Source organism: Ammospiza caudacuta, chromosome 8, assembly GCF_027887145.1.
Source record: "Ammospiza caudacuta isolate bAmmCau1 chromosome 8, bAmmCau1.pri, whole genome shotgun sequence".
Classification (NCBI taxonomy): domain Eukaryota; kingdom Metazoa; phylum Chordata; class Aves; order Passeriformes; family Passerellidae; genus Ammospiza; species Ammospiza caudacuta.
This window is the reverse complement of record NC_080600.1, coordinates 39,310,806-39,335,122: the sequence shown is the minus strand read 5'-3', so window position 1 is coordinate 39,335,122 and position 24,317 is coordinate 39,310,806. Positions and strand designations below refer to the sequence as shown.

General features: G+C 37.6%; 1 protein-coding gene across 1 annotated transcript in view; it reads left to right on the top strand.

The window, feature by feature from the left end:
* LRP1B (LDL receptor related protein 1B) overlaps nt 1-24,317 on the top strand; it is a 299,771-nt gene that overhangs the window by 49,746 nt on the left and 225,708 nt on the right. Inside the window, exons 5-7 of the mRNA XM_058810030.1 lie at nt 17,783-18,005; nt 20,861-21,032; nt 23,682-23,825. Of these exons, the coding sequence (XP_058666013.1) occupies nt 17,783-18,005; nt 20,861-21,032; nt 23,682-23,825 (539 nt within the window). The remainder of the gene's footprint in view (nt 1-17,782; nt 18,006-20,860; nt 21,033-23,681; nt 23,826-24,317) is intronic.

Below are 24,317 nucleotides of genomic sequence, written 5' to 3'. Positions count from 1 at the left end.
GCTACAGTCATGATAGATTAAAGAAAAAAAAATTTTAAACAGTTTTGTGACAGCAATGAAGAAATATTTCAAGTCATTATATGCATTTTAAAATTCATTGTGTGCTTAAAATACAGTGTATTTATCTACGTGCACCATGAGCTCTTTTCAAGAATATGCAATTACTCTTTATTGAATGCCAAACTCTAAGATCTCAAAAACAAGCTAGATGAATTAAATCTTTTATTTCCCAAATGGGGACATCTGAGACTGCTCAGCCTTCGTGGTTTCCAGTCAAGGGGCAGTGCTCTAAAACAGGGAGGTGAGGATAAATATCTAGTTAAGGAACTAAGTAGTAGTGTGAAAAATAGATGGATAAAGAGACTTGAAGTAAAGGTGGGAATTTAGCGGGGGGGAAAAAGAATAGTAGAAGAATGGGTCTTCTTTTATTCTGGTCAAGATCTGAAGAAAGAATATAAAGAAATTTCAATGTTTGAAAAAGAATCCTTATGAAAGTGGGGCAATCTCAGTCTTTAGTATTATTATACAAGTGTTCAACACTCTTGGGAAACTGTGTTACACCTATTATTAGTATTTAAACTGGAATATAAATTTTTTTTTTTGAATATTTACTGTAACCAGTAATGGGGCAGTGTTTTTGAGGGAGAACCCACAGAGATCCCGTGCATCTTTCTCTCATATCAAGTTCACTTTCTTGAAAACTGAACTTTGCCTCCTGCATGCAAAAGCCAACAGGATCTCACTAAAAATTTAAACAAGGACTAATGAGCACAAAGCTGTCTAGTTGTAAAGTCCAAGTCCCTTGGAGAGAATCCTTTGTACAGAAATATGTCTGGGAAAAGGTGAAACCAAAGAAACTGCATCAATGTTTTGAGAAAATCAAGCATCTTGCCTTAATTACAGCAGCTGCCACTGTGGCTCTGTGGCAGAGACCTAATACCTTGACCAGAAATGTAGAGGAGGCTTCCATAAAGCCTTACCAAAACTCATTTTTTATCAAGTTTTCTAGACCTGTGTTCAGCAGAAGGCAGAACTGAGCACTTTGTGTTTCTAAATTCTTGGCGTGTGTCACAGGCACAGAGAGCCCTCCTCGTCTTCCACATCACATCAGCTTAATTCTGCGCCAGCCAAATGAGCTTATTTTGAGGTTTATACTCAATAGAGTTATAAATCATTTGATGTCAATGCAGGGCTTGGGAAATGAAAGCAAATATTTGCTGTAGCTGGCAAACAAGGAGGTGCCAATGCGTCTCTGCCTGCCGTGATGTGTTTGAGCTCCGGGCACGCCGCCTGCTCCGTGCTCAGTAAAGACTCAGCTACAAACAGATGGGGAAGGCACAGGTGTAAGAGCTAAAAAAGCACTCATTTTTTCCTTCCTGTTTTTCATACTTGTCAGTTTTGTGAGCTCACTGCTCTACATTTCAACCTCGCCACCTCTGAAATGCCGGCCTGTTGCTGAGTGCTTTGAGAAGGATGACAATTAATGAGTATTTGTTACGAATGACTGATTAGTGATGGGATTTCTATTAGGAAAACCTGAAAAGAGGCTTAATAATATCATCCTTTTCAGTCCTTTTACCCTATGAATTTCTTAGCTCTCTTGGATCACTGACTTTGTTATGTGGCATTAGAGAATGCATTTGAAAAACAGCTGCTAATAAAGCACATGTGTATTCTGCTCCTATGGCTTCCATTTCTGTGCTTCAAACAGAATGTGTTCAAACTGAAACAAAGATTAATGAACATCTCATGATGTCCAGTGATCTGTTATGACAATGGAAGAGCTTCATGTCCAATTATTTATTTCTATAAATAGCTGGTGTTTTCACAAATCTGTGATGGCAGTGTGCAGTTGAAAATATTCTGAGCATTGATTTAAGGCAGCTTATCTGGATATGAGGATAGCTGGATATCCTTAACAGATTAGGAAAACACAAAATAAACACTACAGCTTCTGCCCTTTTGTGCTGCTTTGGTTTAGGCTACTCCTAAGTATGAAGAGAGCATTTTCTGTAAGGAATCACCTGATATCTGGGATTTCTATCATCAAAATTGATTGTACTTTTTATTTGTTTGTTTACAAAGAAAGGTGAATAATTTTTATCTCTTAATGCTTCAGAAGTTGAGGTGATAGGGAGAACTTTTTCTGTCCTGCAAAAGATTTTCTGTTCTATTTTGAGGTGAACCTGGGAAATGTCACAGTTCCAAAGAAAAAAGAAATACCTGGGGAAAACCAAGGCCACAGGAGATCCCCATGTAAAACTGGTGCTTCCAAAGCCAAGTATCTCCACTCCTCCAACACACCAGACAAGTGTTTAGCCACCAAATATTATCTTTTTGAAGCTTTTTTTCAACATGTAATAAAATAATTTTCATTAGAGATAAGAAAATTTTGTCTCACTCATACCTGGTTTTATTGGTTTTTTTTCTCTCTTCTGTTTTAAATAGTAATAGAAAAGTTTCAGAAGGAAATGTTGGGGCAGGTTCTCTGATGTAGAGGTACATGGAGATTTGAAGAAATCATCAAGTCAGCAACAGATTTACCCCCGCCCTTGGAGTATCTGGTACCCTCTGTTGCCCTCCCACCAGAAAACTTCATGTGATGCTGAAATCACTGTGCTTGATAAAATATTAAAGCAAAACCTCTAATGCAGAGTAATTACCCAATAAACCAAAGAAATGCCTCTCTCTCTCTCCAGTAAATACTTCTTTATGATTGAATTTTTTGTCCTTTGGAATTGTCCTTAGATTTTCAGCTGTTCCTTAGATACTGAGGAGAGTGCTGCCTTTTCCTAGACATGTTCAATAGCACAGTGCTCAGATGGCAATTTATTTCCTCTTTACAGCTGTCTGATGCTTGCAGATTAGATGTTCCTGCCTGGGCTTTGAGTGGCAGAGTTTTGGGAGCATGTGTTGAACATAGCCTGACATTTAATTGAGTTCAGCTCATAGCACAGCCTCAATTACTAGTTTAATTAAGAAGAAGAAAATAAAAAAAAAGGAAAAAAAAAGGACCAAATAATAGCAGGAAGGATGGAGTTTTGAATTATAATTGAGTGGTGCTCCTGTGCTCAGAGTTCTTGGGGTTCATCACTTGTGTGGTGAGACTTTGTCTGACTTAACAGGGATGGGAATGGATCTCAGTGACTTGGAAGCAATCAGGATTTCCAGAAAGAGCTGAATCCCAGGGGTTTATCCTTTTATTGGTGTAGGTTTCACAGGGATTTGGGCACCATCTGATCTGCTGTGCTGATTTTCACCGCTGCTGTCTCCCCATTATGCTTCGACAAGCAAGCACCTCCCTTGCCAGGTGCCATCAAGAAGCAGGTTGAATCAAGCAATTACTGCTTGCTGAACACAGGAGCAGCTCTTAAGGAATATAAAGTAGTACCCTTACTGCTCTTCAGTCTTCCCTCTTTTGGGAAAAAATGTGAAAAGACCAGGAGCAGATCTTTTAATAAGGAAAGAAAGGAGATGAGTGCTCTGCAGCAGGTGGTGCCTGTGTGTCCCAACCCAAGCTATCTTCTGCCTCTTCACAGAGGGCAGTGAGGAATGTGAGTGATTATAAACTGCTGCAGGTTGTGAGATGATTCATTGGGGTGTGTCAGGGGAGGACAATTGTGGTGAAGCAAAGGGAGGGGAAGAAAACCCCAAGTTAATCTGTGGTCCCTTCACCTCAGGCTGATTAAAGTCACTTCCATTGCAGGTAATATGCAAAGTAAGTATTAATTATATTTCCGGCATCAGACAAAAATAATGCAAAGAATATGTGTCATTAATGATGATGCCTGTGGATTATTGCTTTTATCCTGTAATCAAGCAAGCAAACAGGCAGTGCCCTGCTCCCCTTCAAATCCCAGCAGGCTGTTTGCTGATCCACTCTCACTCGTGTCAGTGTATATCAGTTTTGCCTTAAAATAAAGAAGTTAAGCCTTCCTGACAGGTAGGCACACCATGATGTGCTTTCAGGCTGTCTGCTGCAGAGAGAATCTTCTCCTCAGCCTGTATCAGCTGCTTTAATAAAAGCATCTCCATCAATTCCTCTTGGGCTGCACGTGCAGCTGCCTTTCTTGTGTGGCTCAACCTCCTTTCCTGCTGTCACTCAGTGCATGAGATATCAGGAACTCAGCATTTGTATTGGGGTTTATATTGTTTCTTCTTCTCCTAAAATGAGATATATAGTTAATTAATAAAACTGATAAGTTAAGCAGCTCTAAAATGCAACTGTACTCATCACTGTGTGCCTGGTGGACTGGAGACTTGTGGGGCAGTGCTACTCTGAGCAAGGAAAAAGTGATTTAGTGAGCACTGATGTGACCAAAAGCCTGTGAGACTGAGTGGTATGAATCATAAATATGTTAGAATTCCTTTTTTTGTGTAATATTAATGACATCAGCCATAACTTACTTCTTTGAGTTCTGAAATTGTCTTAGAATTTATAATAAAATATGTGAGGTGGTGTGGATGGCGTAGCTATCAGTTCATGCTGACATAACCTAACTGCTGTGCAAATTAATATAGTCCTATACTTGGCCAGAAAAGTATTTTATTTTATTTTACTTGCAGCTCTTTCTTCATTTTTTTTCCATTTTAGTAATTTTCAGAAATTGTTTTTCTATCTAATTCAGTGTGGGGTATGTTGGTATTTGAAACATTAGTACAGAGATGGTGCATGCAGCCATTTCTGAGGAGAACAAATCCTCCCTTTTCTCCTCATTCTGCTTGGAGCCAGGGCTGCTAACACATCCCTACATTTCTGGTGCTGCAGAAGAGTAATCAGGAGGCAGATTTGTTTGCTGGCTTCAAAATTGCTCATGGAATTCCTTCCTTGAATAAGGGAGATCAGGAATGGGTTCATTGTGCTCTGCAGAGGAATTGTGGGCTGGGGTGATCCTGTGTGTCCCATTGCTCAGAAATGGGACAGCCCAGGGCAGAGTGGAGAAGGGCAAAAATGCCCTGTATTTTTCTGTTCAATTAATCATTTATGATTTGTGACTTTCTGAAACTCTTTCCATGCTGAACGTGCCATCACTCCATGGTTTTATCCCCAGAGACCAAGGAGGAGTCAAAATCTCATTGCAGAAAATTTCTGGTTGATATGAATAGATAGATAACCCAATAATCCCCTGAAATAATATTTATTTTGTTGTGGAATATCTTGGTTAATTTTTACCATGGTTTTACAGATTCTCTGGGAGGAGACAGGGATTTTATTTTATTTATTTTATTGCTTTCTTAGTTTGTTTGATTTCAGCTAATCCCTTCATCATTTTTGTTAGCAAAGCTTGTTTTTTTGCTGCCACATTTTTCCAACTGCTTAAAAAAAATTACATAAATGTGTTTGGAGTAGAAGTGGATGCTGTGCCTCTGGATCAGCTGACAGCATCTTTAATCCCACAATTCCCACGTTGCTTCTTGCAGCCTCTTATTTAATTCATTACTTATGTTCACAGCTCTGTAACAAGCACAGTGAGTGTGTTACATATATGGCTTTTCTATAAAGTATTTTGTCATGCCAGCACAGGTTTTCACTGCTCTTCAAATGACACAAACTTCATGTGGAAAGTAGCAGAAGATAATTCGGTAAATGAGGATTATTAGAATGATCTGCTCTAATGAAAAGGGAAATTTCAAGCCAATGACTGAAATAAATGAATATATGCATATGTATCACTTTGAACATCAAAAATACAGAACCTCCAGCAGTTTACTGTTACACTCCAGTCAGTATCTCCATATCATTACATACCACCACAGACTGAAACTTTTTTGTCCTTGTATTTTTGGCACTCAGTAAATCTTTCAGGAAAAGTCTATGAAAATATTTCCTAACTAGAGCCCAAAGCAGGAACTCCTTTTGACAATTATTTGTATAACTTCTCTGCCAAATTAGAAATTTATTATGTAATGTGGCAGATCATCGATGGGCTCTCAGTTGGGGAACCTTTGGAAGTCAAAATGGAAATATTTCTGTTGTTTATGTATTTGTGTTAGAAATCAGCACTCCTTGACTTTAAATCCTGAATATATGCACAGCTTTCTAGCAGCTTCATATTAGTTCTAGTAATTAGGCACTAATTACTAGTGGTATCATAAATAATTCTGCCTTCCCACTAGGCCTTGCTGCTGTAAATTAAAGGTTAACAGATCAAGAATAAATTAACAAAAGCAAAAGCACAAGAGCCTTCTCCGTGGTGAAATAAAACCAATTTTGTTGACACTTAACTGAAATTGAGTTCTGTTTTGTAGTGCCTTAAGAAAAAATATCATGAAGATTTAAAGAGTGTGTGATCTCAGAACAGATAAAACAATGCAAATACAATATTTCCAACTTAATTTCAAATATTACAGTTCTGTAAAAATCCTTCTTTGCCTTTCCTTTCTACTAACTTGATAATTTGTTGCCTATGATCTTTGTTTCAGACAAGACTTCGGTTTGGGGTTTGGGTTTTTTTATAAATTTAGTATGCAAGTACAATTTTGATGAGGAAATGACTCGTTTACTCAGTAGTTAATAAGGAAGAAAAACTGCCTATTTTTATTTACTGTCAAATGCCAGGATAAGACATGGAATCAGGTAATTCCCTTGTTGCTGAAATTAAATGATGCTCCAGGTAGGAATTTGTAGTGGGAAGATTTGTAGCTCTGAGTCCTGCACAGAGATGTGCCACCACTGGACCTGCAGCATCCACACCAACCTCTGCAGCTGAAAATATTTGAAATTCAGAAATATATTTGAATATCGAAATGTTTCAAATATTGAAAAATATTTGAAACATCAGAAATTCAAGATTTTAAGTTCTAATATTCACTTCAAAACTTATTACTTTACAAAAAAAAACCCCCACAAACATAAAAGAATAGAAATTCCTAAACAGGAGCATCAAAGTTCTGGATGAGAATCTTGGTTTTATTTCATTTTTTGCAGTTATAGTTTGGCTAGATGCATTTTTTTCTTGGTGTGCCCTGAGTATCTCTCATTGCTGTTCACCACTGGAATCATCAATTGAATCTGAATAATTCAGTTTATAATAATTCTGCAAAGTTTACTACATCACCCCAAAGGAAATCCAGGACACAAATTATTAGTTTTGTCCATTGCTGCCAAGCACGGGCTGTCTATTTTCTGCTTTCTATTTTCTGTTCCACACTCTGATAAATAACCATTGGCACAATGTAAACCAGCTCAAGGATTTATTGTGTTAGTGGTGTTTGCTTGTGGAGATCAACTGTTAAATGGTTTTGCTCCTCTTTGGCATAAGGTAAGACCATTAACATGCATAAACTTAATTTGAGGTAATTTTTTATACCAATTAGAATTCATATATTTATTTGAAATATAAATTTCAGGTGTAATTTTTTGTCAGAATAGTCTTTTTTACAGCCTCACCTGTTTCTTCATCCTAGATGATCTTCAGCTTTGATGTCATTGATTATATTATATTTAATGACTTAAATGTAACCCAAGAGAGCAGGGGCACTGAGGGGTGTACCAGCACTGTTGCTTCCCACAGCATGCAGAAAAAAGCAGAGAACAAACAGAAAAACAAACAAAAACAAAAAGCAAAATTGAAACCAACAAAAAAAAGAAACACATAAAGCACCCAACCAAACCAAAAAAGAAAAAAACAACAACAAAGCAAACAAACAACAACAACAAAAACCCACAAGCAAAAATACAAACAAACAAAAATAAGCCCAAAACACCCCTTACATCTTTCCTTGAATTTTCTGGAAAAGAAAAACAAATCCCCCTCCCTTCTGTTGACTGTTAACTCATCATAACTTAAAATCATCAGTTTTCAGGCTCTGAAGCCTTTGGGATCTGAAGTCTCAATGTAATCCTGGCCTTTCTGCCTGGGGAGGAGCCCTGAGATTCCTAAAGCTTGCATACTGTAGATTTTTGATTAATTTAATGTAATCCTACATAATGATGATTATTGTAGCATTTTCTGCATAAGATGGATGAGACAGGTTCTCAAATGCCAGCTATTACTGACATTTAATCTGGTATAGGTCATCAAATACCAAGGTGCAAGAACTGTTTTAATTTATTTTTTCTCATTAATAATACATTTAAAAGAAATTAATATTGCAAAAATGTTTCCTTTTTCCATCGCTTGTCACTAAGTGGGAAAAAGTTGGTTGACAGAAATCACATAGCTGAAGACAAAGCATCCTGTGTTGTGATTGATGCTGGTGGTGTGGAAAACATGATTTTAACTCCCTGACAAAGTGAGTGGGCCCATTTTCCACATTTCATAGTGCCACGTGCTCCATGCAAGCATCATTTCTCAGGCTGGGTTGAAAAGGCCACGTCTCAAATTGTGGGAGGGAAAAGGTCCTGGAGAAGGGAGGCTGTGTTTGGGAAATGATGGGCTCCTGTGTCTAGACAGTCACTTTTAAACAAGGACTTGCTGGTGCTGTGCTGGGATTCATAAAATTAGAGGGTTTTGAGAAAGTGGTTAAAAAGGCAGGCCTCAGACAGCAGACTTGTGAGCATTGCTAACACAGCGAAACGTTTTTTAAGTAGTAGAGCGGACGTAAGAAATGGCACAATAGACTTCTGTAATGTGTCTTCATAGATTGCAACAAAGTTTTTTAAACAATAACTTGGAACTATTGTCAAATATCTCTTTCAAGAACTAAGCCTTCACAGCATTAAGTTGCTGTGCTGTAACATAGCAATGCTTAGGATCAGCGCGAATAGGACTCCAGCAGATAGTAAGCAGAAATTTTACAGTAGAACTATGAAACGCAAGTAGTAAACAACAAAAAAATAAAAATTTCTTTCTAAGTCAACAGAGAGGGGTAATTGCTGGGATTCATAAAATTAGAGGGCTTTGAGAAAGTGGTTAAAAAGGTGGGCCTTGGCCAGCAGACTTGTGAACATTGCTAATACAGCGAAAAGTTTTCTAAGCAGTAGAGCAGACGTGAGAAATAGCGCAACAGACTTTTATAATGTGTCTTCATAGATTGCAACAAGGTTATTTAATGTATATCTTTAGAAGGTTAGTATGAATGAGTCTCTGTGCTGTGTCTCTCATGAGCGAGCCATTGTGTTAACTACCATTACGTGTGTTTCATATGATTGGATAGAATTCTTGTCAATATATTTTGCTCTATGTGTGATTGGCTGAAACCCAGGCTGAGATGGCTTTATGCTATGCTGTAATGTAACACCCCCTTGGAATTCCCTATGGATCAGAGAGCTGTTAACATAATCTGTCTCCATTGTCCTAACAATGTACTGAGGCTGATGTGCTGAATAAACAGCTCACGACACTGGTTCAGTGTGAAAAACGCCAATCACTTGTTTTTAAAATTTTGAAAAGTTTAATAGTAATAAAATAGTTAAAAAGAATAGTAACACAATTAGAGTAATAACAATTTGGACAAATTGAATTAGGGCAATACGAGACAATAAAAACAAAAAGTTACGGACGTCCGGGTACCTTTTTCTGGGCATCACGAGCCCGAAAAAGGACACCTGTTAACCAAGGATTAACCCTTAAGAACAATAGCCCGTTGCATATTCATACACTTCATTCATGATGCATAAATTCTATTCAAATACAGGATTCTGTCTGGGCAGTGCCAACTTCTTCCTTCTAATCCTAACAGCGCCTCCAAGGCAGGAAGAAGTTTGTTTCTTCTGATAAGAAGGCAATAAATTCCCTTTCTCTGAAAGATCTAGGTGTCCTGTGGCTGCTATCTCGCTGCAAGCCCTTTCTGTTAAACAAAGCATCTTACACAGCATCGTTTCTATTCTAACAATTTTTATAACATAAAACTATATTTAACATAGTACTGAAGAAAATTAATACAGCATTATTTTCTAACACAACACACATAATATTCATTTTAATATTTGCAAAAAGCCAATCATAAAATACATGCATTTTTCACATTCAGATTGCCCCGTCTCTGTCCATGACTGTATATAGCTTGCCAGCGGCACTGCTGCTGTCCTGATTTGCTCTGAGCCTGAGCTCAGCTCTAGGACAAAAGTTAAACCCTCCAAACTCTGCACTGCTTTAGCTCCTCAGGCTGCAAGTCAAACACTTTCAGGGATCTTCTTTATTTCAGCCTTTATTGCCCTACAATCGTTGAACAATTAATGAAAACTTTCCCCCTTCCTCCCCCCTTCCCTCCCCCAAAAAATCCTATTTTCAAAGCAATTTTTAATATTGTCGTTTTTCAGCTAAGGGAAAAGGTTATTTATTAAGTGGAAGGAGCAATAGTTTGACTGCACATAATATCTTGTGAAAATTAAATACCTTCAGGAAAAGTGCAGCGTTTATTTCTTCTGTGAAAGAGCTTTGGTACAATAGTGAGGAAATCTTTGAAAATCAGTGCATGAATATGTGTATTCTGCTCTGTACATAAAGGAGTGCATGTAAAGAGTATAAAAGGTCACCTGGCACCATTTTGATGCTCCAGAAATCATTCAAAGCAGAATAATCAAAAATTGCACATTAAAGTACCTATCTAGAGTTGAGTTTGAGGGTTAACAAATATATCAGAGCCTGAGTTGCCAATGAAGAAAGAGAATTTTAATTTTCTGTGGCAAAATTATTTCCCTGCATCTTGCACATCTGGTAAAGGAGTGGAAATGGACCATCTTACCCTCAAAAATAAATACTCAGGAAAATCCAAGAACTGTTCATCATCATGTTCCATATTTCAGTATCTCTATCATCAGTGTATGGTTTCAATGTAAACACATATTTTATAACCATAAAAAATCTGCTAAATATTTTCTTTACTTTAGGGAGGATTTATATCTACTTTTTTTTAAAAATATGACAGAGATTTTATGGTATTATTTAGAGGTCACATTAAAAGTCTACTTAAATGTTGATATAAAGCCATGTAACATGACACTTTGTTTATAAAATGATTTTTTTTCAGTGGATCAGCACATTGATTTGGCACAGCTGGTTTGTGATAAAAGAGGAATAATCAATGTTTCTTCATTTCTGTTCTAATTGATGAGCTTGTAGTTGCACATGGGCAAACACATTTAGTCTGAAAGGACTCTTAATTCTAAATTTCTTCATCTGATTTACATCTGATTTAAGTCTGAATCCTTACATTTTCAGATAAAGGGCAGTAATCTGACAAATAAAGACTGATGTTCAGGGCCCTTAATGAATCCAGGAATAAACCTGCAATGTGTCTTTCATTTCAAACTGACAGTTATTAAAACTTTCCATGTATTTATGGAAAAGATGTGGCTGAAAATGTAATATTTGATTTACTTACTAAAATTTCATATTGGGAATAAATTTGGAAAATTCAGAGAACATGCTTTTTATTCAGAAAATTTCTCTGTGCACAAAATTATTCAAGGTAATTAGATTATTTTAATGAAAAGATATTGAATTGTATGTAGACAGAAAGCAGGTTTAAGCAAGTATAAATTTGATATATTCTAAGGGATGCACTTTTCCAAGGGTACATCTATTGCTGTAGGCTTGATATGGGAAAAAAGAAAAAACAGAAAATTCTTGTGATGAGAGTGCAAGACAAACTTTCTCTGCAATTTTTATCCACAAGCAAAACCTGGGAACTGAACTTCCATTTCTCAGTGTGTTTGATTTATTGCTGTTATAGTCATGATGTGCTTTTTTTGAGCATGTGCAGCCACAAGTACTCATAAATGGAGCAAGAAAAAGAACATGGTAAGATTGATATGGGTTTATTTAAGAGAAAATATTTCATATTTTACATATTCCTCTGCATAGGAAGAAGTAGAGGCTGTGTGAGATAATTTCAACTGTGACAAAACATCATCAGACAGAAACTCAGCTGTACATCTTTCTATCCTATATCATCCTTGCAGGACCCAGAGATGGCAGATGAGTGCACAGGACAGGCATCTGCACTCTCACCCTGCAGAAAAAGCATATTTGGGTGGAAAAAGGAGGGGCAAACACTTTTAAGGATTACTGTGAAATTTAAATATGTATATGGTTGACATCCCTAGGACAAATAAAGTAAAGGCTTTTATAACCTCTGTAGTGGAAAGGATCAGACTTAAAGAACAACATGCAGTATTGCTAAAACAAATGTGGAGTACAGTCATAACAATATAATAACCAACCATACTTGATTGGCAAATTGTGTTCACTTTATAACACCTGGAAATTCACATTTCTGTGTATGTAAGGAAAGGGGAGCTGGGAGGACCTGTTGATGGCAAACCAATTTAGCTTTCTAACAGGCATATTTTTATCAATGGATGATGAACAGTTTAAATAGAAACAAAAAAAAAACAAACGACAACTTGTGTCTTCTTTAGCAGTGAACAATATTGGCTTTGATTTTAATCCATCCCCAAATTCTCAACTACTTTCCCCATTTGCTGCTCAGGCCTCCGCCCCTGTTGCTTCAAATAGGAAAACTTTTGTTTGAATTGGCAATTTCCCTGCAAAGAGAAGTGCATTTCATGACAAATGTCCCCCCTGGGGGCTGAGTTTTGCTGATTTTTGCCTGTTGCTGTGCAGCAAGCAGTGAGTGGAGCTGGGCTCTGCGTGCTGAGAATGAGTTGTCTGACTGGGTTTTCCTTTTATCTGCAGCCTGACCCTGTGCTGCTTCCTGCCTGGCACTAAATCTGCAGCTCTCTAGGAGGAGAAACCATTATTATTTCACTCACTGCTAGATTTCCAAAATGCCAGGAACATTTGGAACATATGTCCTCCTTTGCGCTGCAGAAACTTTAATAGAATTTCACTCCCGTGCAGCACAAAAACATCCACTCCATATTTCCTTCCAATATCAGTTGCAAAAAAAAAAAAAAAATAAAATAAGGCACTTTGCTGGAGAGCCAGAGAGTTTCTAACCCCCCAAAATAGTGTGGGAAATTGTCCTCCAGGTGATGGATGCTGCCTTGTGCTGGAATGAAGCAGAGGAAGGAGAAACCCAAATCCCCAAATCCAGTGGTGTTTCAGTTCCTCCTCTGGGGAAACATTTCCCTTTGCCCCAAACCTGGAATTGCTTTCAATGTGTGTGTGTGTCTAGCAAACAGTGCTCTTCAAGTTCCTAAAATCTGTCTGGGACACTGAGGGCCATGGATCATTTATTACCAAAAATGGGCCACATCTAAGGGTGACCCATTTCTTTTGCTTTCGATGTGGATGAAAAGGAAAACTGCTGAACCCAGAAACCAACCTAAACATCATCAGAGTTAAAAATGCTCCTGGACCATGCTATAAAGCTTATAATTAATTAAATGTGATGTAAACTCAATCAAATAACTTTCATTTTTTGAAATGCAGTAGAAATGAGACACAGGACTGTGTGGCAGTCCCCTTCTGAGATTGCAGTCAGTGGATTCTCATAGCACAGGCTGCAGAGAACCCCAGGGGTGTTTTCACACAGTCCTTTTAATTAGCTGCTTTGATCACCTCCTCTGAAGCAGGTTCCTTGTTCACCAAAGTCCCCACAATTTTAGTTATCTTATTTGTCCTGCAGTAAATCTGGATGGTGCCACTCAATGCCTATGCTGTTCTCATTATGCTTCAAACCAATTAAATTACACAGCATTTCTCTTAATTCCAATTCAAACTTTTTTCCCCACATCATAATCCTGCTCCTAATTTGGTAAAAAGCCTCTAACTTTTTGTGACTTGTTCATTTTGCCAAGATCAACTGAATATCTTTAGTTGCCTTCTAAGTTGTCTTGAAAGTTATCCTCTCAGTGTAATTTCTAAAAATTAAACCCTGTCCTTTCCACTCATGACTTCTGTTGAAGTGTGCTAGGAATTATCTACTTTAGTCTAGCTAGATCTTGTCCAACTTTGCCTCTTTTTCTATATATACTTTACTAATTTGCTTCCTATAATATTTCATTGTTTTTTTTTGTCAAGGAGATCCCGAATTTTTATTTTTGCCCTTCAAACTCTAATTGGTCTGTACGGTGTTTGGCGTCTTAGGTGCATTAGAAATTTCTAGTTCTTAGTCATGCAAGTGCCCAAATGTAGCTTTACAGGGAAAGCAATTCTTTCTCAGCTAATTAAATAGGTGGATTACAAAGGAGGTGAGTGAAAGCTTGGAAAACAAAAGGAAGTGATGAGAGAGAAGGTTCTGGGCAAAAGCAGTGGTGATAAGGGGTTTGGCTGCTGAACCAAGGCAGTAACTATCCTACAGATGTCTGTAAGGAGAGCAACAGCCCTTTGAGGCCCTCCTTACAAATTTTTGAGGCTTGATAATGAAGGAAAGGTGAGTGTGAGAGCGGGGACTGGGCAGTTCACTATCACTTTTGTCTCATGGCAGCATTCTGTTCCTCTGGAATTAGTTCTGTTTGGTAACATTTCTTGCTCTTTTTAGTCAGTGGGTTTGTCAGGGAAGATTATTTGAGAAGGCTGGAGAGTTGTCATTGCTCAGATGTGGACAGAATAGTCCCTGTGTATTTATTCATTGCTGGAACCAAACCCTCTGGAAAATCTCCAGCCATCACTTTTTAGGACTCAGTTGTTAGACTGAGGAGGGTGCACGTAATAGAGGGAAGGATGAGTTTATATCAGCAGTGTAACAGAGCCCTGAAAACAGCAAATGTCATCCAGGGGTGGCTGAGACTCCAGCTGGTGCTGGGTGCTGTGCAGACCCCAGTGAACTCAGCTCTGAACAGCAAACCCAGTGCTGGCCATGCCTGTAAATCACTGACCTAAAACTGGAATAACTGCACAGGAGGGCAGCAGAAAGGGCCTGTCCTATCAGAGGAGGAGGTCTGTCTTGCCTTGCTTATCTCCAGCTGCTAGGCAGAGGGAAAGAATTTGATTTCCATCTAGAAATAGCTCTGGAGAGGAGGACAGGTGAAAATAGCTGTTTAAGCCAAATAAGCTGCTGCAGAAATCAGTCTGTGTAATTCAGCCTGGAAGATATCACCATTAGTTATTAGATGGAGATTCCTAACTGCTGGGACCACAGTGAAACCATTCTGGAAAAGTCAAAACAACTGAATTCTTTTGAGTTTAATACTTGACTTCATCAAGTACTGCAACGCACCAGGACTTGATGAAGAAGATTCCCCTTTTTGTTGTTGTTTAACTAGAGGCAGAATTCCGAATTTCCACACATGAAGTCTATGGCTTTCAAAAGATAATCTGCCTTAATAAAATTCAGTTTAGTGCCAACATTTGTGCTGTTGCAGCACTCAATTAGCAATCAATTAGCCCCATCGGCAGTCTCAGGAAATGAAGGCTGCAGTGGACTCAGCTCTCTGTCAGCCCCAGTGCCCTGAGCTGGGCTCTGCTGGGACATGAACACTCAGTTTTCCTCCCAAAATTGCTCTGTGAATGGATAAAAGATTTCATTGCCCTCTGCTGAAAATGGAGAGGCAAACCCAGCACCATTTGTGAGCACAAAAATTAGCCTAGAGCTGAAATAAATATTGTACAGTGCATCCTTTAGTGCTCCCAAGGCAAAGGCAGTGCAGTGTAATTGTGGGTCAACTTCCTGTGTTAGAAATGCACTTCTGCTTTAAACCTCACTCTAAAAATCTGCATCGGTCATTAAATACAGAGCTGCATTTAAAGATTACACACTAAAGCATTCAATTTTCTTAATTTAATTTTCACAGCACTTTGATTGTGCAGCAGCACTTAGGGGAACTACTTTCTTGTTCTGTCTTTTACCTCTTCCTTTAATTATAAAGTTTCATTTTTGTCAGTCTCAAGGAAAAGAATAATGATTTTTAGAGTAAAAAGAGTGTAATTTACACATGAAGTCATGATAACTTGCACAAATGGTGTTAATATAAGACAGATATTGAGGAAAATAAAGAAATTGACCCCCTATTCCATAAAGCTGGAGAACTTCTTAAATTCTTATATATTCTTAATTCTTAGATATTCCTTACTGGATCTATTTGCTGTTGACATACAAACATTTTATTTATTGTCTGACCTGAAAAGATAGTCTTGTTGTAAAAGCCAATATATTTTTTTCTTTTTAACTTTTATTTTAATCTTTAGAAATGTTAATTTATTAATTAAATCAAACACTATGCAGAAGAGCCAGTGTGAAGTCACTTCAGGTGTTTGTAAGTGCTGTGTGTCTGGACGTGTATTTACATAAATGTGTGTTTATATATTTATTTATACATGAGTGTCTGATCCCAGCAAACCCAGTTGGTTCTATGATTCCAAAATGAGCTTTATTTGAATTATTGAATATTGAGGTACAAAGTTCCATTAAATAACATAAATCAAATCCCCAGAAGTACAGATTGTAGTCTGGAGTACATATAACATTTTAACAACTTACTTTAAATATATCTGTGTTGGCCTTGTTATTTCTGATGATCTGAATACATACATAAATAAGTGTATATACTGCTATATACACTTTTTTTTTTCTGTTTCAGTCCAAATGATTTTTTCCTTGCAAATATTCTGTACTACGGACATTTTGATTTATATAGACCTGGATGTTAAGTGTGTGTTTTTAAATATATTCTTAGAGTACAGCTGGGATAAAGAATGACAATGAAGGACAGGACAGGAATTCAGAATTGTTTTGATAAATTGAAATCCGTGTCAGGAATGGAGTTATCCCTCAGGAATGTTATAGGTAAAGTTTATTCTGCCTTATGGCCTGGTGATGGACTACATGACCTTTCAAAGTCTCCTCCAGCCCTATTTTATGATTCTGAGATCAATTGATTTTGGCATTTGACAGCTCCTGCACATAGACTATAGATTATTCTAATGCCTTTACTTTTTTTAAAAAGTTGTTGTGTAGTTTTTTTCTATTTTATTTGTATTTTTTGCACTTGAAACACTTTACCTCTAAAGTGTACTCTTATTTATTTGAAGACTAAAAATAAAGGATATGGATTTCATTCTGCTGTTCAGCAAATAGCCCAAAACTGGCTTTTTATGAGAAGTTACAAGGCTATAAATTACTGCTCTGTCACATAAAGATATCTGAAGTTTTATGTGCTGTTGATCCAAAGTTATTCCCATTAGTGGTAATAACTAGGAGATAATTCACTTCATTTGGATAATGAAATCCTTGTGCTCAAAGTGGTTTCAGTAGCATTCAGCCTGGAATCAGATTATTCTTTAGAGCATGTTAAAGTCATGGCAAGGTGGTCCTCAGCCTGCAAGTGTAATTTGTTCACACAAATAGGTAATCCTGTTAAAATATCCTCGGGTTAATCAGAATTGATTCGCTAAACCCAGTGAATGCTGATCAGGCATTGGGTTAGGGAGCTTTAGCAGCAGTTTTAAGCCTTTGATAGTTTCCCATTATTCCTGGATGGAATGACTCACTGGATTTGTGGAAGCATTTTGAAGCCTGAGCACCTTTCCAAGGCTGGGGACAAATGTACTAGAGACTAAAGCAGCTCCTCCAGAAATAGATGTTAAAGCACCTGACAGTGGGGACCCCTGTATTTGTTATAGCTGATGTGCAATAACTGTTCTCCAGACAACCTGAGTGCTTTGTGCTTTTGTCACTGTTTTCTGTAACTATCCTACCATTCTTTACAAATAATGGTTAAAAATGAATTTAGGATGGTAATTTTAGAGTGTTACATGGTGCATCTGTTTTGTAAGGAAATGCATTTAGAACTTCTGTGCTTTACATTTGAGAGATAATTCTGTGTAATTGTTAATTTGTTAGAAGATATGGTGAATTTTAAAAATAATTATGGGGTATATAGGAAATTGAAATGACAAAGAATGAAAACTTCCTTTTTCCAGAGCCAGCAGGAGCTTTGCACTCTGCTCACACCCTTTAAAACTTACAACATCTTATTTTCTTTCAACAGCAAGCTTTTCTTTACAGACTACGGGAACGCTGCCAAGGTGGAGAGATGTGACATGGATGGAATGAACAGGACGTGGATAGTAGACTCAAAAATTGAACAGCCAACTGCTCTGGCACTAGACCTCATCAATAAATATGTGTACTGGCTTGACATATACCTGGAGAGTGTGGAAGTTGTTGACTATCAGGGGAGAAGGAGGCAAACAATAACTAAAGGCAGACAAGTAGGTATTTATTTGTAAATCAGTAAAAAGTAATTATATCAATAAATAAATGCACATAATGCCAGCAGCTACAGGAATTTCATAATTTTTTACCTTTTTAATTCAATAAACAATAAACTTTTTTAATTCAGATGTGCTGGAATTTAAAAGATGCAGCTACATGCTTTGGTTTATCTGCAATTTAGCAATTTTGCAACTTATCAATATTTCCATGCAATGTCTCATTAACAATGAAATTTGTAAGTCACCATTGTTAAAAACTTCAGGAGGGAAAATCTGGGGTGGAAAGGTGCAGGGAGATAAATCTTTAATGACAAGATGTCCTTACCCACTCAGGAAGGAGAGGCTAACAGGCACAATAATGTGAAATAGAATAGCAAAAGCTATTCACCCATTCAGACTAATCTGGATGCCCTTAAATCCTATTTTTGTTGGTGGCAGTGATGCTTTTCACAGCTGATCCTGATGTTCAGAGTCATAAATACAAACTCTGGGACTGTGAGTCTCAGAGTTTGGAGCAGGAGCATTTCAATCCATTAGCCTGGAGAGTGGAAGAGTTCTCTGGCACTTGTGAACTTTATGTAAATCCAGGGAAAATCTGCAAAGACCAAACTGTTCTGGTCAGTACCTGGACTGCCAGGTGTGGGCACCAGGTTTGCATATATTTCTGCCTGAGGTTAAACAGGGAATGGGAAACTGTGCAAGCAGAATATACATTTTACCAGTTCTTCTGTCATTTGTTGCTTCCAAGCAATCAGTGTTTAGCAAGATGCAACTGGTTAGACTTTTAACCAAAAAGAGGCAGAAAATGTGACAAAAAGCAGTGAAAGTGGTGATTTGGCAAACCCCTTCCTATTTCTGCCAATCTATCCCCAGTCTTTAACCAGTTCTGGAACAAGAGGTCTTGAAAACTTTTGGGTTTTTTGGTTTTTTTTTTTTTTTTTTTAAGTATCATTTTGCATTAGATATTTTAAAAGCTAAAATAATTTTCAGAAGCCATTAAAAAACACCTAACAGGCTTCTAATTGAGCTGTACTTGTGTCATAGGAAAGATGCTTGTTCTTCCTCTTCTTGCTGAAATTTAGATGCAAAAGAGGATACTTTATCAAGTTTAGAAGGATTCTTCTCAATACTAGCTAAAAAAATGAAATCTCTGTTTTTTGATAAGGATGAAGGGTATTAAGAAATTTGGCCTCTCCCTGTTGTCACAAGTGGCACTGATTGCCTTTCTACTGAAATGAAGAATTGATAATTTCAGTATGTTTTGTGCTGCATGTGCCATGATCTAGAATGATTGTTTCTCCAAATCACTCCTCGTTAGTCCAAGGAAACAGCCGACCATAAAACTGTTCCCAAGAATTTTTAGGGACTAAAGTTTATTGTGTAAGTACAAACATATCGAAGATGTGTTTTCCAAACAAGACTGGATTCTGTGGTTGACAGCCTTCCTGGCTTTCAAAGGACAAACCAGTAATGTTTTTACTCATGCACAGGGTTGCTGGAAAGCTTCATGAGATGTAAAAAACCCAACAAATTAAAAAATAAATACAAATAATTAGATCATTGTAAAAAGGATTGCAAAATGAGCCACATAGCTTTAATAGTTAAAAAAAAAAAACACTCATGGAAGATAAATGATAAAGATTTCCATGAGTGCAAATGGAAATAGGGAAGAAAGAATTGTAATTCAAGGGAGAATTCCATAGTTTGGCACAGATGTGGCTTTATTTTCAAGGCTATTTTATTTTCCATCTTACTATAATTGCATTGAATTTCTATTGGGTCCTCATCAAATGCTTCCAACGACGTCAATAATTATTCCTTTTTCTGGGTGAAAACAGAATACAATGGTAAGACTTGGCCAACTGTGCTGTAATTTCCAGAATGACTGAAATGCACAACAGGGTTTTTTTGTTTGGGTTGGGTTTTTGTGACGTGTGTCTGAATTTGGGAGTGAATGAGATAAGGAAATACTTTGTGGTGAGCAATTGAATGGTTAAAGTAATACGATATTCAGAGAGTATTGGAACATCTGCCAAAAGCATTTTCTTTAATTTGTTCAGTTTTCAAAATTGCCAGTGAGATATTTTACATTTTCTAAATCTATAAATCAAGCACAGCCTCTAAATAATTGACCGCTTTGTGTTTGAGTTGTGATTGTCTAACTACCAGCTATTAGGTAATTTGTTATCAATGTACCAGACACATCAGAGATTATCACAGTTTTAGAATTCACTTTTTCATAAACAAGCAGTGCCAAGTGGCCACCACCATACTCAGAGACACCAACACAAAAGGAACACAGCAGAGCTGATAGAATTTGTTTATTTCTCATAAAATATTTTCTCAAGAAAATATTCAGCAGGTATATCGTGTACCATTTCCCCTGATTTGATTATAAAATAATTTTTAAAAATGGATCAATTACATCTATGAAGTATGTTTTAAATTTCTAAGTTTGGTATATTTCTTAATTAATAATAATTAATTTATCTTAGTTACTTTTAGTTAATGATCATTAGTTAATACTAATTTAGCTGTTGCACTTCGAGAATGCAGAAGATTTTAATTTAAAAAACAGAGAAACTGGGTAATTTGTAGAGTAAAGGAATTTAGATTGCTAAATAATTTGAATTTTCTACCTTTCTTGTACAAAGCTTTTCTAATTATAAATGTCACACTACAAGAATGTGAACTATACTTTTAGTGTAATTGGTGTTTATTATTTACAAGTACTCAGAAAGCCTTTTGTGCAGTTTATCACATACAATCCACAGCAGTGTTTGACATTTACAACTCGCAGATATGACTCAAATATCGCCCTAAAATAATGATACCATTTGTTTCTTTTCCAGATGAGGCATCTTTGTGGCTTGGCAGTGTTTGAGAACTATTTGTATACAGTAAATTCAGACAACCTCAGCATTTTACGAATCCACAGGTACAATGGTACTGATGTTCAGGCTCTTGCCAGGCTGGACGATGCCAAAGAGATCCGTGTGTTCCAGAAGAGGACTCAAGCAGCAGGTAAGATCAAATTTCCTCTCTCCAGAAAGCACAAAACCAGACAGTGAGGGCTTGTGCAGTCAAAAAGGTCCTACCAGAAAAAAGTATCTGAAGATGGAATGAAAATTTGTCCTTGTGGCGCAACTTTGTGTTCCTTGAGTTTTGTGTGGTTGTTCCACTTTTCCCAAGCTCCAACTCAACCCTTTCCAGAGAATTCCAGAGAATTTCCAGCCCTGCTCTGCACGTTGTAGCACTCAGCACTTTGAATTTAACACCTTCAGGATTGTTGGATGTCCAGTGTTGTCCCCATGCTTTGGGTCTCAGACCTCAGTGATTCCTGATATCGCAGGGTCTGCTTTTCAGACAGACCCACATCTCAGGTGGGCTCCCATCTTTGGGACTGCCAAAAAGGCACAGAGATGTGGGCAGCCAAGCTCTCCCTGGTGAGATGGGGAAATTCTGACAGAGTGTCCTTGCTTTGTGTGAATATCAGCTTTGCCATCTGTGAAAGAAATCTTCATTTTCATCTAGAATGAAAGAACTCTTTTTTATCTCGGAATTTTTTTGTAAAACAGCAATTTCTGAGGTCTGTATGACTGTAATCTGTTCTCATCCTTTCTGTATGCAGAACATCAGTGGGAGCTCTGGGAACTTTGTGCAGAGATAGCAAGATCCAAAATATTTACCGTGATGCTTTATGGGAAGGTTTTTGGCATGACTGATAACAATAAATCGTTGCCATGACTGCTTAGACAGAAAAGCCAACACATCAATTCTCAGTGTCGATGTTTCTAAACAGAATGGCTGCTTCTGAAGAAGTTTGTGAAGTGGGAACAAACTCTAAATTGATGTAGAGTGGGTGAACTAATTTTCACCCTGGAGCTGAGGACATTGATTTGCAGATGTCAATGTCTGAAGGAGGCTGCAAAGACTCTTTCTTTGCTATAATCATCCCTCTCGTACTCCTGAGGGAGTCAGGGAGGTTGAGTAGAGGAGAGACATGAGCACAGTGTAATCTTTTATTACATCCTGTGATTACTCCTCTACTCCTTTTTGTTTTGAATGGACATGTTTGTTGCTTGTCAAGATTCTCTGTAACAGCTGTCTCAGCTTGGTGGAGTTTTTGTATTACCTTTAACCTTATCGACCCTAAACCACTTGATTGCTTTATTTTAAAAGAAACAAATCTGAAAAGCTTGAGGTAAAGTAGGAAGAACAGAATTTTTTTTCAACTAGAATACTCTTTTTCTGGTTTAAGCCAGCTTATAAAATGTAAGATAGCCTGGTAGGTTTTGTTTCCTAAGCATAATGCCTTAAATAGTTAAAAAAAATAATTTAGACTGCTAATACAGAACCATGCATTTGGAAATATGGAATCAAGGATAAGGAATTCTTTGACTTCTTCAGCTGGATTTATATCCCAACTGTACAAATCTGCACCCCATACTGGGAAATGTTCAAAGCCATGTTGGATGGGGCTTGGAACATCCTGGTTTAGTGGAAGGTGTCCCTGCCAATGGCAGGGGTTTGGAATAAAATGGGCACTAAGGCCCCTTCCAACCCAAACCATTCTGTGATTCTATAGATATGGAAGAATTCTATGAGGTTTGTGCTGTTCCTTAGTTTCAGCATATGTGTCTGCCCTGAAAGGTGCTGTCTAACGGAGTAGAAGGAATGCCAGACTGTGTGGGCAAGGGATGCACTCTGTCCTCAGAAAACGCCAACCAACCCCATGAACCAAAGCAGCAAATGGAAAAGGGGAGAAGTGTCAGCTCCCCCAGGGAAGCACTGCCCAGAAAATGCAGTGCAGGAGCTCATTCACAATGGGGTGACTGCACACAGCCACGGGCATGGCACGATAGCCCTTTGATTTGTTGGCCTGGCTTGGATACCATCTTTAAAAAACACCTTCCTTAGCAGTTATATATTGATTGTATTTGCAGGGATCCCCAACGTAGGCAGGAATGATGAAACTGACTCCATGTTCTCAGAAGGCTAATTTATTACTTTATTATACTATATTAAATTAAAGAATACTAAACTATATTATACTAAAGAATACAGAAAGGATACTTACTCAATGCTAAAAAAATAATAATGACTTTTAGCACTGATTGGCCAAAGAGTGAAAACAACTGACACTAGAATCCAATGAAACAATCACCTGTGGGTAAGCAATCTCCAAACACATTCCACGTGAACACAACACAGGAGAAGCAAATGACATAAGAATTGTTTTCCTTTTCTCTGAGGCTTCTTAGGAGAAAAATCCTGGGCGAAGGGATATTTTTCAGAGAATGTGAATGCCACACATTCTATCCTGGGGAAAGACTTCTTGTGACACAAACCACCTGTCTTTATGGTTTCCTTTTGTCTAACCTCTCTACATGTTGATGTAATTGCCTTGCCTTCAATGATGTGAGCTGTTTTCCCCTCGCCATAGTCAGAAGCCACGCGTGTGAATTGGATCCATCTGGGATGCCAGGGGATGCTCCCACATCTGCCTGCTCAGCATCTTTAAAAAACACTTTCCTTAGTATTTATATTTTGGGGAAAGATTTCTTGTGACACAAACCCCCTTTCCCGATATTTTCCCTCTGTCTAACCCCTCCCCATGCTGATGTAATTGCCTTGCCCTCAATGATGTGAGCTGTTTTCCCCTCGCCATAGTCAGAAGCCACGCGTGTGAGTTGGATCCGTCTGGGATGCCGGGGGGATGCTCCCACATCTGCCTGCTCAGCAGCAGCCACAAAGCAAGGACCTGTCGCTGCAGGACCGGCTTCATCCTGGGGAGTGATGGCAGGTCATGCAAAAGTATGTCCTTGGGGTCACAGGCTGCCAGCCAGGAATAATCCAGGGGATGGTTCTGGGTGTTCTCTAGAAAATCACATGGGCTGCTCTGGGGTAAAGTTTGTTTCAAGTTAAATATGTGAGACGGTATATTTTGTTGAAATTCAAATATTTATTAATTCTTATCTATTCTAAATATCTATTCTAATTCTTATCTCCATTATAGTCTCACAAAATGTAAATTTTACAATACTTAGACAAACTTTGTTTTTTTAAAGATAAAATATCTAATTAAAAAATAATACTTAAATTATTGTTACTTTAAACCTAAAAAATACTTATAACCTATAATATAGACTTTTCAATTTCATTACAAATTATAAATTTACCTGTTTTTATAATTTAATTACCATTTATTAATTATAATACTACTTAAAGTCATAAAAAAGGTAAAGTACAATCTAACTTCTATCCTAAAACTTCTCTCTTACTTTATATATATTGCTATGTTCTAAA